We start from the raw sequence: 15,934 nt of genomic DNA, 5'->3' as shown, positions 1-15,934 counted from the left end.
TGGTGCTATGCTACAGTATTTTTATAAGATCAATGATTAATTTCTATGTTCTTGAAATTACTCATTAGACTTGCAATGGCATAAAAAAGTTTCAAAATATTTTTGAACTCTTTAAGTATTAATGAAGCATATCCAAATACATCAACTAATAGTTAAATCAATGGTCTTCAAATAGAAATTTCAAATACAGTCCTTTGTCAGCTATCAAAGTGCTAGATAAATCTGTTATATCCAACTTAATACTGGCAGTACTGTCACAAGTATGGCAAAAAGAAAAAAAAAAAAAGAAAAGACTCTCTTGATCCCAGTTAACTTGCTTTCCATCTTCTTTTCTTATTTTCTCTATTGTAAACATTATCACAAGTGAACAACTTTCAATGTCCTTTTGAGCGAGAAACTATTCTGCCAGTTTAGAGGGTGTACCTGAAGTGAACATTTTACACAATTCAATTTTCTGAACACCCAGAACATGCCTAATAATTTTCTATAAATGTGTCAATTCACCAGGCCCAAATAAGCTGAAAGTCCCTTCAGTATACTAGTTTCTAATCTCTACTGAGCACTCATTGTAAATATTAATTGATCTAAGAATTAACATTCCTGACACAGGCTTAATTTACACAGATTCAGTAAAGATCAGAAACTGAAAGACTAAAGGGACTCTTGACCTCTGAGTTAAGTAGTAATATTATCGTCATTTAAAACAGCAGAGGAAACTGAGGCACAGAGTTAACTTGCACAATGCCCACAAAGATAATAGCAGAGTTGGGATTTGATCCCACAACCTGGATCTAGCTGAATCCAAGCTCTGAACCCCACACTACCTCCCAAATAATAAACTGCTATTAAAGTAACATATGCTCTATTTCTGAGAAATTCAGGATGTCAATATAGAGGAAAAAACAAATATAGTTAGGCAATTCACGATCTGGTAAACTTCTCCACGAAGATTAGGTTAACTAGCTGTAGTCCCAATTGGCTAGGATTCAGAAGTTACTATTTCGAGTGTGGATTTTTCCACTAATTAACTGATCAACCAACTGGCAAGTCTTTTTTTTCCTGTTCCCAATAAAAACTTAGTTTACATATTTCAGAATTGCTTTATTTTGAAGAACTTAAAGCTAATTTCTTCAAAATTTGAAGAAAATTTTGAAATTTATACCCATCTAAGGTTATAAAATATATATTTTTTACCTTTCTTGAAGTCCTTTGAATATTTGTACTAAAGTGTCAGCAATTTCTTCCACAACTTCATGGTAATGGTAATTAAAAGCCATTTCAATATCCAAGCCAACAAATTCAGTTAGATGTCTGTGGGTATTAGAGTCTTCAGCTCTGAATACTGTAACATTAATAAAAGAAATGCATAGTACATGTTGTTTAAAATTTTGGAGAAATTGGGATTCAAATATCAAATCCTATTTACTAGTACTCCAATGGCACTATTTTCATTATCATTATAGGGTTGGAAAAATCTTTGATAAGACATCTGTTTCAGTATTCTCATGGACGGCAAGATCATTACAAATTCCTACAGTCACGTAAAAGCTGTAACAAATGTAAATTAATAAATGAGGCTAGTGAAAATCCCAAGGGAATGCAAGGTCCTGAAGTGCCTTCTCAATAATTAAAATAGATTCAATATAGTGAGTTCTCAATTTTATTAAAACTGGACTCAAGCTAAATGAAATCTGTGCAAATGAAGTAACATTATACACACTCTAGCCATTACCTCAGTCCAGTTCTTATTATCCTCACTGCACCTTCCTCCTTTCCAGTCTTCCTGACTCTAGCTCTGCTCCATTTTTCATACCACTGCAAGACTGATATTCCTATAACACATCCTTCCTCAGTAACTTAACAAATGGTTCCCAAATGACTACTGTAATAAGACATAAAATGACAAAATGTCTAAAACCTTTATGCTTTCATAATTTAGTCCTACCCTGTATTTCCCATTTCTTAATATTAACTAGTCTTATTTTTATTTTCTCCCATGCACTTTACTCATCCTGCTTCCTCTGACTAGAATGTCATCTCCATTGTCTATATCTCCCACTCAGTCCTTAGAACCTACTTCAGTATGAATTCTCTTTTATGGTGACTCTAGCAAATTCCATCTTCTCCCTTTTTTTACACTATCTACACTATATAATTAACGCCAATCTGCTGATTGTACAGCACAATCTGATTTTTTGCTGTGAAAATCACTTGATTACTCCCTGTGAGTGCTCTATGTATGCATGTCTCATTCTGTCTTGGAAGCAGGGACAATGTTTATTCCCTTGTCACTCAAAGCATGGTCTGTCTGCAAATCAGCAGCATCAGCAGTACCTGGAAGCTTGTGAGAAATGCAGAATCTCAAGCCTCACCACAGACCTACTGGTCAGAATCTGCATTTTAACAAGATCCCCAGGTGATTCATGTGCACATTAACATTTGAGAAGTGCTGGTTGATTCTTCTCTTATGTACATGGAACCTAGAGCAAGGCTGTGTATGCAGCAGGTGTTCAACATATAATTGTTTAATGAATTCAGAAAATTAAGAAACTTAATGATCTCAGTTTCTCTATTAGCAGGTATTTAATTTTTATTAAGCTATCAAAAAACTTACATATATAAAGTAATTTGGTAAGTTTTAAAGAATGAGGTAAAGCTAGTTTTTGCTTATAATTAGCTTCATAAAAGAGTTTGCCGGACTTCCCTGGTGGCACAGTGGTTAAGAATCTGCCTGCCAATACAGGGGACACGAGTTCAAGCCCTAGTCTGGGAAAGTCCCACATGCCGCGGAGCAACTAAGCCCATGTGCCACAACTACTGAGCCTGCGTTCTAGAGCCCGCGAGCCACAACTACTGAAGCCCACACACCTACAGCCTGTGCTCTACAACAAAAGAAGCCACCGCAATGAGAAGCCCACGCACTTCAATGAAGAGTAGCCCCCCTTTGCCGCAACTAGAGAAAGCCCTCACGTAGCAACAAAGACCCAATGCAGCCAATAAATAAATTAATTAATTAAAAAAAAGAATCTGCCACATGATTATGTGTCCATGTTTGACTTGTAACAACTATATCTTAAAAAACATGTTAATATAATCTATTAAATATCAGACATTTGTAGTAATTTCTAATGGACTTTAGCATATTATCAATACTAAGAACAGTATAAACAGTAATAGTAAAACAGAACAGCTTTGCAATAAAATTGGTAGCGAAATAAACAGTGGCACATTTGTAAACTTACAACAGTAGTAAAGGAGCTATCAAGGACAACAAAATATATTATTTAGAATGTCTACCTAAGTACCTTGTCATTTTTACCTCAAAGTCTAGTGTTTATGTAGTCAGCATATAAAAGGATTTAAGCTTTCAAAATGTTTTTATGTAAAATGTGTTTCTAAAACCATTACTATAGTACAATTAATGAATTTTGAGAAAACCGTAACTGCCAAAAACCTTACCTGGTCCAATACAGAAAACCTTCTCAAAATCAGCACAAATACACATTTGCTTGTACAGCTGTGGAGACTGAGCCAGGTATGCATTATTTTTAAAATATGACACAGTAAATACATTGGCTCCTCCTTCACTGGCAGCTGAAATGCAAACACGTTATAATTAACCGTAAGCTTATCAACGCAAACTTCCAGTAAAAAGTTTATACTTCTGATTCAAGTACTTCACTAAAACAAAACAAAACAAAAAAACTGGAAAATCAAGAATTGCAGAGAAACCATAATCTATATATGTCTTATACCTGATTCTAAACAGTTTATATTTAGGACAGACTTACTTCTTTGGCTATATCTCCATTTTACTTCTTTGGATATATATGCTCTCTTTCTGCATCAATTTCAAATCTATTAAAGCTAATCTGGAGTTGTAAAAAAATTTTTTTAAACAAAAAAAGATATGATATTCTTAATAATTTTCTAATTATCAATAATGCAATGTTCAATTTTTAATTTATAATTAAATTATAACATACTTTTTCTTGTTATTTAAGTAACTCTAAAAAGGTTAAATGATTAAGAATGATTAATATAAGTTTCTCATGTAAGAATGAGAATTAATGAGATTTTCCCATCTGTAGTATTTAGTAATTTTACAATGTAGTTTATACAAAAAACAACTGCAATACCAATTAGAAAGAAACCTACATAAGGGAAGTAGTTTCTGGTGTACCTTACATTAATAGAAATACTGCTTCATGTGTTATTGCCTCATTTTATAATCATTATCACATAATGACTCCTGAAATAAGGGGATTTAGTATTACTGGTGTTAGTGATGTGTGATTGCTGCTATATAGCATAGTCTTCAAAATAGTCTCATGGCGATAAACCTCAAGGGACACTTGGGAGTCTCAAATTAAAAAAACACATCCAAAACCTAATATGAATCAACTTGGGGGAAAGCAATTTATTTTAAAAAACTAAGAGAAATATCTTAAAGCATACCTGAGATGATTTTAGGAGTTTGGATCTCCACAAAACCCTTGTTAATTAAAGTTTCTCGGAAAAGATGGCAGATGCCAGACTGGAAACGGAAGACTGCCTGACTAGTTGATGTCTATAAGACAATAAAAAAACCTAATTAAATCAATTTGACACATTAACTGAGATGGAGCATTTTCTAATCAGGTCACCTGCCTGGAAAGTTCAGAGAGAAAACAATTCACTATATGAGAGAAAAGTTAGGTTACATGACAATCAATATAAGGATATATCTTGGAATTTTTCATATTATAGAAGGAGAATGCAAATTTTGCCCTTTATTTCCAACCTCTCCAACTCTTGACTTTGCTAAACTGAGAGTCTATTAAAAAAACTGGTTTGGAGTTAAATTAGATAGTAGTTTAGACATAATCTAAGGTGTGTAAAAGATTTCAAGCTACTTATGTATAGAAGGCTTCCCAAAATGTAAAGTCAAAGTAGGGGTTAAAAAGGTGAATGCTTACAAGGGCCAGACAAATAAATGGAATGAATGAATGGTACTTCCTGGGTGGTGCAGGGCACGGTAGAGAACAGAATGCTCAATATAGAGTACTAGCTAATTTTGCTACATGGGTCCAGTATTGATGGGTTCACCTCCAACTTTTTGAGAAAAGCCATCTAGATTTAATGCGAAAACCCTCCGTTTTTCAATGATGGCAATGAATTTAAATTTAAAAAAAAATGTGGGTCAAAGAAAAATACTCTTCAGGCCAAATTCTAGAGGCACAACCAATAACTTGTGTGAGCAAATAGCAAATACAGTAGGATGTCTAAGTACTGTGGCCAAAATTATGAAAAACCTGAGGTTTCTAGGCAGTACCAAAAGGACTTGATTATTGCTAGCCTTTTCTATATACTATAAATTAAAATGGAAAAGGTAAAAGCAGACAAAAAGCAAATAATCAGGTGAAACATTGAGCGTACAACAAGGGCAGAAAGGTTGGAAAGAACTCAATGTGACAAAGCATTTAAGTTTTAGGTAGATTATTTAAGTAAAGGAGATGATATGGTCAAACATTAAGAAAGAGAGATGATATTGGTTTTACTACAATGATGAAACCACTGAACTCTTTCACTTGTTACCAAACCAGAAAGGGAAACAGAAGACCTATGAGATTACTATATAAACCACCAGGGCCAACTACTTCTTTGTTATTATTATTAACTCTGTGCTCAGATCAAATTCAAAGAGTTGAGGCATTAACTACTAATCTCTACCTGGTCATTCTAAAATGTACACATAACTTCTTTCACAATTTTGTAGTGATATTAATGGTTATGTTTTCACTTGCTGACTCCCTTGTTTGAAACAGGTACTACCTGGAAGCAAGACCATTATTAGCTTCATGTTCCTTTGTCATTTTAACATGAAGCAAGTCAGTATCTTGTGAACTATTACTCAACTCTCCTTGTTGCCTACAATTCTTTTTAGGGGAAGGGTCAGTCAGAAAGGTAAATTACTTCTTGTATTATCATATTACATACAGGCAAATGCCGATTTTTTCTATAAACCTGAGTCAGGTATGGTATCCTTGCCCACCTTGATGTCAGCACAATCATGTCACTAAATAAACAAATGAGGCATACCCTAAGATCAATGACTCTGTTGTCTAATCTTGTATCTTGGTTAACAGTAGCTCTTCCTTCCTAAAAAAAGATGAAAAAACAGATTTTACTAATTTTTTTAAGGACACAAACAACACTTGCAGAAGCCACGTTAATTTTTAAGTAAGAATAGGTGTGTTCACGTGTGTTCATGTTATACCCCCAAATCAAAGATCCAAGATACAAGAAGTGGAGCCAGAGAGAAGTTATTGTTAAAAGGAAGAGCTGGAAAGAAGAGAAATGAGAATGAATTGAGGTTAATGCTTTTTTTTCCACCTCCTGCCCCTAAACCCCTTGACTCATTATTGGGATATCAGAATAATTAACAATCGGCACCTTCATTGATCCCTGGATTTTGCCTGCTAGTTGAAGAGTGAAGGAACAGATAAAAGCTGACATAGTATGTTCAGGGCACCAGTGAAGGTACCCCATACACTTTCAGGGAGTCTGTTAAGTCACACTTATTTTTCATAATAATACCTTTTCACTCTCATTTTTTCCTGACTATACTGAGAAATTTTCCAAAGGCTTCATGATGTGTGCTATCACAACAGAATGAATGTAGAGGCAGATATGAAAATCTAATTGTTGTGTATTGAGCCAGATATTACCAACAATGTAGACATGTGACACAATGTCACTCTTGACACTAAATTATTTTTTGTTTTTGAAAATACTTTTCATAAAATGTTACTGCTGTTTTTATTATTTATATAGGAATACACAGACACATAATCTAATTATATTATTTTTAATAATGTCATAAATATTAAAAATTTTGTTTTAACTTCTAATACTGTAAATATTGATAGGTATACCTATAAAAACAAAAGCTTGTGGGGTCAATTATTTTTAAGAATGTAAAGGAATCCTGAGACCAAAAAGTTTGAGAATTGTTAATGTAAGAGTACATTTAAATAAAAATGAAGCTCAAATCAATTCATAGGTACCCTTCCTACAAAAGTAGCACATCAAGTTTTCAATGTTTTGCAAACTAAACATACAGAGGAAACACATTATTTCAAAAGTGTAATTTTCACCTCTTCTCCTTCCACCTCAGGACGAACGGCATCGTCCAGCTGCAGGGGCAGGCGGGGTTCAGCTGAACTGATCACATAAATCTGAAAGTGAGAGATTACCAAAAATATCAAAAAACACACAAAACCTGTTATCTTGTGTTTAAAAAAAATCTACAGTTGACTTAACATGAGAAACAATGTTTGCATACATCTTTAACTGAAACTACTTGCTAAAATCAAAGATGGTACATGTTTTTTCACCTATAAAATGGGGATAATATTTCTTGTGTACATCCCTGGGTTGCTGGAATAGTCAAATGAGATAACATAGGTACAAATACTTTGTAAACTCTAAGGTGCACACCAATGTCTTAAATAAGTAATAACTGGAGTCGAGGGGTCTGGCTTAAGGCCTCTCTTTGTCACATAAAAGCTGCTGTTAGGCAAATCACTTTACCTAGCGCTTCAACAGTCTTCTGTAAAATAAGGTCTGCGGTAAGAATCAAATGGAATAATGAATAAAAAAACACTTTGCTCGTTTGAAAGAGCCATTAACAAATAAGTTATTATAATTGTTAACAGCATCTGGCCGTTTCTACCACTAGGACCAAAGTCAGCTCAATTCTGCTGTACCTCTCTTTCCTTTACTCATTCGTTTTCTAAATATCCCTCAATGCTTTCTTTCATCAAGTATGTTATAGCTCATTTCCTGCTGCTCTCCTGGTTGGGAGCTGCTGTAGAAAGTGTTCCTTTATGGTGTTAAAATCCCTAACTCACACTAACTGGACATTTTAGTGCTAAAAAGCAGTTAGGGGGCTTCCCTGGTGGCGCAGTGGTTGAGAGTCCGCCTGCCGATGCAGGGGACACGGGTTCGTGCCCCGGTTCGGGACGATCCCACATGCCGCGAAGCGGCTGGGCCCGTGAGCCATGGCCGCTGAGCCTGCGCGTCCGGAGCCTGTGCTCCGCAACGGGAGAGGCCACAAGAGTGAGAGGCCCGCGTACCAAAAAAAAAAAAAAAAAAAAGCAGTTAGGTCATAAAGAATGAGCTTGGGTTTTTTTAGCCACTCTTAAAAAAACATGTTACCCTATTAGTTATTCCCAACTATGCCTGGAAAACCTGCTAAAGCACAAGAGGGAAAGAGACCTTATTTAGTTAATTCCAGAAAGGAAATTATATTCTTCCAGCTGGTAAATCACATTTAGCATTCAGCTCAGACACTTGAAGAAAAGGTGTCAGAAGGATACTCCAGTCCTCTTCATAGCATTAAAATAGAATTATTTGTCACCACCCCCTATACCTAAGTTGTCATGCTTCCCTTTGATGAGTTAACAGAAACTTGATCTCCAATGCAAAGTTGGAGAACTGGACAGCTACCTCTTTCATTTTTCTAACTACTGGAAATTCATCATCTCCTTCATTAGGTCGTGAGCGCTTTCATCCCCAGAACTTCACATAGTGCTTGGCACAAAGTATACACTCAGTAACTGCTGGCTGAATAAATGATAAAAGAGAGTCACTGCTTATTATAAAATTCTATTTAGTATACAATATTTTATGCTTTGTGAGATACTTTATAATTATTTTTATTCAGGCAAAATTTGTGGGTTAGCTCTTTAGGCTTTATATTTAACATTTATTAAGGTTGAACCAAACACTAGATAATTAGAATATTTTAAAAATACATTTACTTGGGCTTCCCTGGTGGCGCAGTGGTTGAGAATCTGCCTGCTAATGCAGGGGACATGGGTTCGAGCCCTGGTCTGGGAAGACCCCACATGCCGCGGAGCAACTAGGCCCGTGAGCCACAACTACTGAGCCTTTGCGTCTGGAGCCTGTGCTCCACAACAAGAGAGGCCGCGATAGTGAGAGGCCCACGCACCGCGATGAAGAGTGGCCCCCGCTTGCCACAACTAGAGAAAGCCCTTGCACAGAATTGAAGACCCAACACAGCAAAAATAAATAAATTAATTAATAAACTCCTACCCCTAACATCTAAAAAAAAAATACATTTACTTGCTCTACTCACTAAAATCTTATTTATTCAAGTGTTGAAAAACATGTTATTCGAAGATAGGCTTTGTTTTTTTGGTCAGCACACCTTTAGGTCAGTTTGCCTTTATTACGTTGCAGACTTCATGGTGGGGTTAGTTTGAAATAAGACTTACACAAAGAGAACAAAGTAATTTGGCAAGTTAGGTTAGTAAAAAATACAAGATTTTCTAAGTCTTGAAGAGTTCCAAGACAGTCAATTTCAATTAAATACAACCTTACTCCCAAATTACTGTGTATGGATGAATCTGTCTTTCTGCATCTGTCTGTTTGTTCTATCCCATATATGTGTGCTCGCTCATGCGCGTGCCTAAACACACACACACACACACACACACACACACACACACACACACACACACACACACGGGTAAGGGTGGGAAAGGACTACTCTGTAAGAGAAATTCAATGATGAATACTGTAGATATAAACTAGACCTGGATCTGAGACTGCAGGTTCAAAATTGCAGGATTATTTCAATAGTATTAAATACATGTGAGTTCACTTATAAGATTTTAAAGGTCAATGATGGTGAGCATTTTTAGTTTCTATGTCTAAGAAAATGATGTGGGATAAATCTTGTATGAAAAAGTTATTGCTGGAATGTAAGTCCAATATAGTATTGTCTCTTGACTTCTTTATACTATAAAATATTAGAAATACAATGATTATAAGGAAATATAATGATTAAGAGTTAGTATAACTAATCAACCTTCAAAAGTACATCATTAAAAGTAAGTTCACAGCAAAATAGGTTCATAATAGTGAATAAAGCTTTTTAGATGTGTTTTATACTTTTCTGTATGTGACTATGGTAGATGTACCATGTCAACAAGCCTGGGCAAGCCTGCTGGATGAGGAGAGGCCACGGGGAGATGTCCCAGAAATATCAGTGACCCCAGGCAATGTCATGTGGTGCAGATGAGCCATCCCAGATAGGCTGACCCTCATTCCCAAACTGCACAGAATCATGAGCAAATAAATGTTTTTGTTGTTTTAAGTCGTTAAGTATTGAGGTGGTTTGTTATATAACAAAAGCTAACTGAGTCAGTAATCAATTTATAAATCTCAATATTTTACATCAACTCTAATTATTAAGAACATATAGGGATTTCCCTGGTGGTACAGTGATTAAGAATCCTCCTGCCAATGCAGGGGACACAGGTTCGAGCCCTGATCCCAGAAGATCCCACATGCCACGGAGCAACTAAGCCCGTGTGCCACAACTACTGAGCCTGCGCTCTAGAGCCCGCAAACCACAACTACTGAGCCCACGTGCCACAACTACTGAAGCCTGCACGCCTAGACTAGAGCCCGTGTTCCACAACAAGAGAAGCCCCCACAATGAGAAGCCCATGTACCACAACGAAGAATAGCCCCTGCTCACCGCAACTAGAGAAAGCCTGCGCACAGCAACAAAGACCCAATGCAGCCAAAAATTAATTAAAAAAAAAGAACATATAGACTTGATGTGACTAGTGATAAGAACTAGTTCATCTATTTCTGTATACAATTTTATATTTTGAAAAAAATTACCTTTTGAACATGTAACTCTACATCTTGCTGCGTACAGCTTCCAATTTTCTGATTCACTTTTCTCACAACACCTTCCACATCTATGATGCTCTCTTTGTTAATGCTGTCGAAAGAAAAAAATGTCCAACTTTAATCATCTCATCAGAGGTGTCAGAATTCATTTGGTGTTGCAACAGTGAAGCTGAATATATTAAACTCTTCTTTAACATAGTAAGCCACTTGAGATAAAGCCAGTCTCTTTAACCTATTTACAATAAGCTACTATGTAGCACACCTTGTGAGATTTCTTGAGGAGATGATTTTCCAGATTCCATAATTTAGTTACCATGTATAAAATACTCTAGACATCAGAGGTAACAGGACCAGCACTGAACTGTGAAAAAGTCTTTCAATTATTTATTTTATTATTTATTTATTTTATTTTAATTTTAATATTTATTTATTTTATTTGGCTGCGCCGGGTCTTAGTTGCAGCACGCAGGACCTTCGTTGCCATGTGTGGGATCTTAGTTGTGGCATGTAGACTCTTAGTTGCGGCATGCATGCGGGATCTAGTTCCCTGACCAGGGAACGAGCCCAGGCCCCCTGCATTGGGAGCTTGGAGTCTTAACTGCTGGACCACCAGGGAAGTCCTCAATTATTTATTAAAGAACATTTCCCTGCCTATAGTTGAAATTTACTAAGATCAGCATTTCCTATAAGGAGAAACACTGGCTTCAGTAAATACAATTACTGGTATGTAATGGAATTAAATAATAGAAGGTCAACTGAAAAGATTTCAAGGTAATAAGAGGACATTAGGGTGCTGCGATTAAATCCTCATTGCCTGTAGTTTCTGAGTACACACTGTCATTGGATTTGTGACAGATAGCCTATTGGATTGTGCAATTCTAGTTAAGAATATCTATATGAAGCTTAATATATACTAAGAATAAAATAAATGCATCTCCTGACCAGTTTAATTCTATAACAAACTTGAATTTTGAACACCAGACACTCAAATTCTGAGATAATTTATTATTTGTGTCATAGTACATTTGTGGAAAAGGATAAGATTTAACTTTCAGATCTTGGAGAGTGATGTCGGTATGATGGCAGCTCAATAGGCCAAAGGCAATTCCCCATGTAAAACTATTAATTAAAACTCGCAGGGGCTTCCCTGGTGGCACAGTGGTTAAGAATCCGCCTGCCAATGCAGGGGACACGGGTTGGAGCCCTGGTCCAGGAAGTCCCACATGCCACAGAGCAACTAAGCCCGTGTGCCACAAATACTGAGCCTGCGTGCCACGACTAATGAAGCTCATGCGCCTAGAGCCTGGGCTCTGCAACAAGAGAAGCCACCGCAATGAGAAGCCTGCACACCACAACGAAGACCCAACGCAGCCATAAATAAACAAATAAATAAATAAATTTACTAAAAACAAAAACCTCTCAGGTGGTAACTGGAGCTGTAGAAGTGAGTTGAAAAGAGAAGGAAGGAAGAAAAATGCCAAAGTGACAACTGGGAGAGAGTGGACTTCCTGCGGCAGCTGACGTAACAGAAAGGGCAAAAATGGATTAGGAAAATCTGTCCTGGACTCCCTGTTTACCTGCTGTCATAAGGCCCAGTTAACTTTTGTGTTATGGTCTCATGGCTCAAGTCCCTACTTAAAATCCTGCAAGATGGATGACCAGAATCTAAACAAAGCAAAGCAACAACAAGATATAACTTTCCTAAGAAAAAGTCTATTCATTCTGAAAAGGAACTGGGTCCTTAGTAGTTGTGGTGCGATTTGACAAGATTCCAGAAATCTAACAATACTTATTTTACACAGGAGAACACTACAATCCATTTCAACAAACATTTGGGTTGGAAAAGGATCATAATGAAGATAATAGGTGAAAAATGGTGAACTAAGACAAAAATTTTCACTTTGCTACACTGCCTGGAGTTCTATAATGTCTGTTACCAACTACCTTAAAAAAAAAAATCAACAGTACACATACCTCTTGCACGCTCATAAATCTTCTGCACTAAACCTATCACCTAATATCTAGCTAAAAATCTTGTGTACTGAAGAAACTCAAAATTTATTATGATAAAAGAGGTGGTTGGTGAACTAAAATAAGACTCCTCTGAGACATGAGGGGATCAAGAGGCTTCAGTTTATTGATAAAAGGGCCTTCTAATACTGGGAATCTTTCTTCAGTATGACTGCCACCTACCATTGCTTCATCTGTTTGCGTGGGTAAGCTTAATACCTGAGTATATAATTCAGATCTTGTGAGAATTCTGCTGCTTATCTCACATGTTTCTATGAGGAAGGTTTTCTCTTCCTTACTGATCAGTGTATTGCTTCATGGAGTAATCTGACCTGCCCCTACTAGAGCCCCACCCTGAGACAGTCCAGCTATGTCCCTGACTCACTTGGTTCTCTTATCTCACCCCCTTGGACTCGCTAGTAAGAGGCCTTCCATTATCAGGAAGTTTTCTTCAAGCCAACTTCACGTTAAACACATCTACTCTTAAGGATTGAGCACTAAGCGAGTGTCCTTCCAAAAAGAAGCTGGAATGTGGTCAAATACACTGCCCAAGGCTAGCTAACAGTCCAATCAAAGAAAACAAAATTTTCTTTTCTTCTTCTCTCAAAAGTAACCAGATGACGCCTTTTATCCAGAACCTGAAACTTGAAACTAAGACTACCTTTAGTTCATTAATTCAATATTATATGCTAAAATACTTCATCAGCTAGACTAGAAAACTACCACTAGTTTAAACATTGTTTCCAGTACTAAACAACTGACAAAAGAACTTCTGAAAACCTGACATATTTCTAAGCTAGGGCCAAAGCTAAACTTCTGCTATCACAAATTGCTCTACTGCATAAATCAGAAAGAATGTAGGCTTTAACTAGATATAGAAGATTCCTATAATTAATTTTTTTGCCCTTCCAATCTCAGTATTTTTCCATATTATTTCTAGCAGCTATATACTATTAATAGAATAGCAGACTTAGATCTTGGTAAAATAATTTAGTTCTAATATCTCTATCTCTATATCCTCATCTATATCTATCTATCCCTATTGTTGATGTGAATGAATTCAGAAGAAAAAACATTAAGACAAAATTAAAGAGTCAAATTTATGAAAAAGGGTCAGACTAGAACTTGTTAGTTAAAACTAGTAAAAGATTATGTGGTCTTTATGTGTATACGTGTGTGTATAATTAGACTCAATACAAGAGATATTGGAATACTTGAATAAGCTAACTGCCAATAGAAGGATAAAATTACACGTTGTAGAAAAAGTCTAACATGATTTTAACTGACACTGTGTGTTAAGATGGCTTAATACTATATTGTGTATAGACTACAGCTTGACTGCTGCCATAAAAAGATCCTATTAAAGTCTGTTTTACATTTTGAAACAAATATGTCACTATGTCTTGTTATGTATAACAGGCAACTAAAAGCCTTCGGTTTTTATAGACCATATGGCAGGAAAAAAAAAAAATCCATGGTAGAAGCTCCTGGGAGCTTCCTGGGAACTACTTTATAGTAGGAGAAATGGATGAAGTAAATTAAACATATCTTTTCAAGAGCTGAGTCAGCTATTTTTATTATTACCAACACCTCCCAAAACACACTGTCACAGCGTTTTTTTATACCTCTTTCATTTTCCAAACACCCTTTTACCCCCTGCATATAAGGAACCACTCTACAAATAAAATTAGTAGAGCCTTGATATTAAAAATGCCTTAATAAGCACAAAAGATTTTATGTTATCTATTAGGAACTGTCAACCGTTCAATTTCATTTGTTTACTTTGAACGTAAACTGCCTTTAGAAAAAAAATGTAAAAATCACCATTCTTTATATAAAGTATATTATAAAAATATTTTGAGTGGGCTATCAAGTTTGTGGGCTTTTTCAATTTTTAAACAAATGATATAATGTATGAATTACTGAAGCAATTATAAAACACGCAACTTGGGGCTTCCCTGGTGGCGCAGTGGTTGAGAATATGCCTGCCAATGCAGGGGACATGGGTTCGAGCCCTGGTCTGGGAATATCTCACATGCCGCGGAGCAACCAGGCCCGTGAGCCACAACTACTGAGCCTGCGCGTCTGGAGCCTGTGCTCCATAACAAGAGAGGCCGCGACAGTGAGAGGCCCGCGCATGGCAATGAAGAGTGGCCCCCGCTCGCCGCAACTAGAGAAAGCCCTCGCACAGAAATGAAGACTCAACACAGCCCAAAATAAATAAAATAAATTTTAAAAAAACAACAAAAAACCCCACGCCACTTGGGGAAAAAAACAAACAGTACTCAGTTATCTGAAGGAATAAAATACCATCTTTCCAACATGAGTGCCATACGGTTTACTATTTAGGGCCTCCCTAATAACCACAGGGATACTTCTGTTATCTGTAGTTTTATCAATCTTGATTGTAAGTTTTCATGTCTATATTACATAAGAAGCGACAAACTAAACAAAAGTTTGTTGGAACTATTAGAAGTAGGCACAACTGTTATATTAAGTAACAGCTGACTGCTGAAGAATATATATTAAAAAACAAAGCAAAACAAACAAAAACATGAAAGTGGCAAACAACACATTATAATCTAGCACAGTAACAGACGTTCACAATAGTGGCCTTGTGCCATTAAGAAAAAGGAAGAATGTAAAAAAACAGGCTTCAAAGATTCTGTTAAAGTTGTCAAAATAGTTTCAGTACTTGAAGGAAGTAAGCTTCACAGTCTAAAATAATGCACTACTGCGTACTGCCTTATTCTTTAATGTGGTATATCATCACATACACACTGCAAACCTACAGTGGGTATTATGCATTGTAAAGAGATTTTAAAAAAACAGATACACAAAATTTGACTATGAAACATTAGGGTTGATTTCTAATCAAATACAGCAGAATTTATCCATTTCTTATCAAATACAGCAGAATTTATCCAATACTGGCCTCTTCAAATTGACTACTCAAGGTAAGGACGTAGGGGTTATAAACACATTTCAAAATCAGCACTGCCTAAAACAGTCTTAAAACAACTTATCTGGAATTACTTCTTGGTTTTGTCACACAAATCAGTTTTTTGGGGGCAAATCTCACTTATACCTATTGTTTACTATCCTTCAGAAATGCTGAAGATCATGACAGAACTCTAGATGGGAGAGAAGAAGAGACTTAAAAAAAAAACCCAAAAAACTAAATGAATGGCATTAGAGGTCCAAGGAA

General features: G+C 36.2%; 1 protein-coding gene across 3 annotated transcripts in view; it reads right to left on the bottom strand.

Annotated features, from left to right (window-relative positions):
* Positions 1-15,934, bottom strand: part of DARS1 (aspartyl-tRNA synthetase 1) — a 67,436-nt gene that overhangs the window by 19,157 nt on the left and 32,345 nt on the right. For all 3 annotated transcript variants that reach the window (XM_082658335.1, XM_082658333.1, XM_082658334.1), the window contains exons 5-10: positions 10,705-10,807; positions 7,140-7,220; positions 6,082-6,141; positions 4,459-4,570; positions 3,460-3,594; positions 1,195-1,342 (exon numbers count right to left, since the gene is read on the bottom strand). In XM_082658335.1, the coding sequence (XP_082514461.1) occupies positions 1,195-1,342; positions 3,460-3,594; positions 4,459-4,570; positions 6,082-6,141; positions 7,140-7,220; positions 10,705-10,807 (639 nt within the window). The remainder of the gene's footprint in view (positions 1-1,194; positions 1,343-3,459; positions 3,595-4,458; positions 4,571-6,081; positions 6,142-7,139; positions 7,221-10,704; positions 10,808-15,934) is intronic.

Source organism: Grampus griseus (genome assembly GCF_964374135.1).
Source record: "Grampus griseus genome assembly, chromosome: 7".
Lineage (NCBI taxonomy): Eukaryota > Metazoa > Chordata > Mammalia > Artiodactyla > Delphinidae > Grampus > Grampus griseus.
Note: the sequence above shows the minus strand (reverse complement) of the source record. Positions and strands in the feature narration are given on the sequence as shown.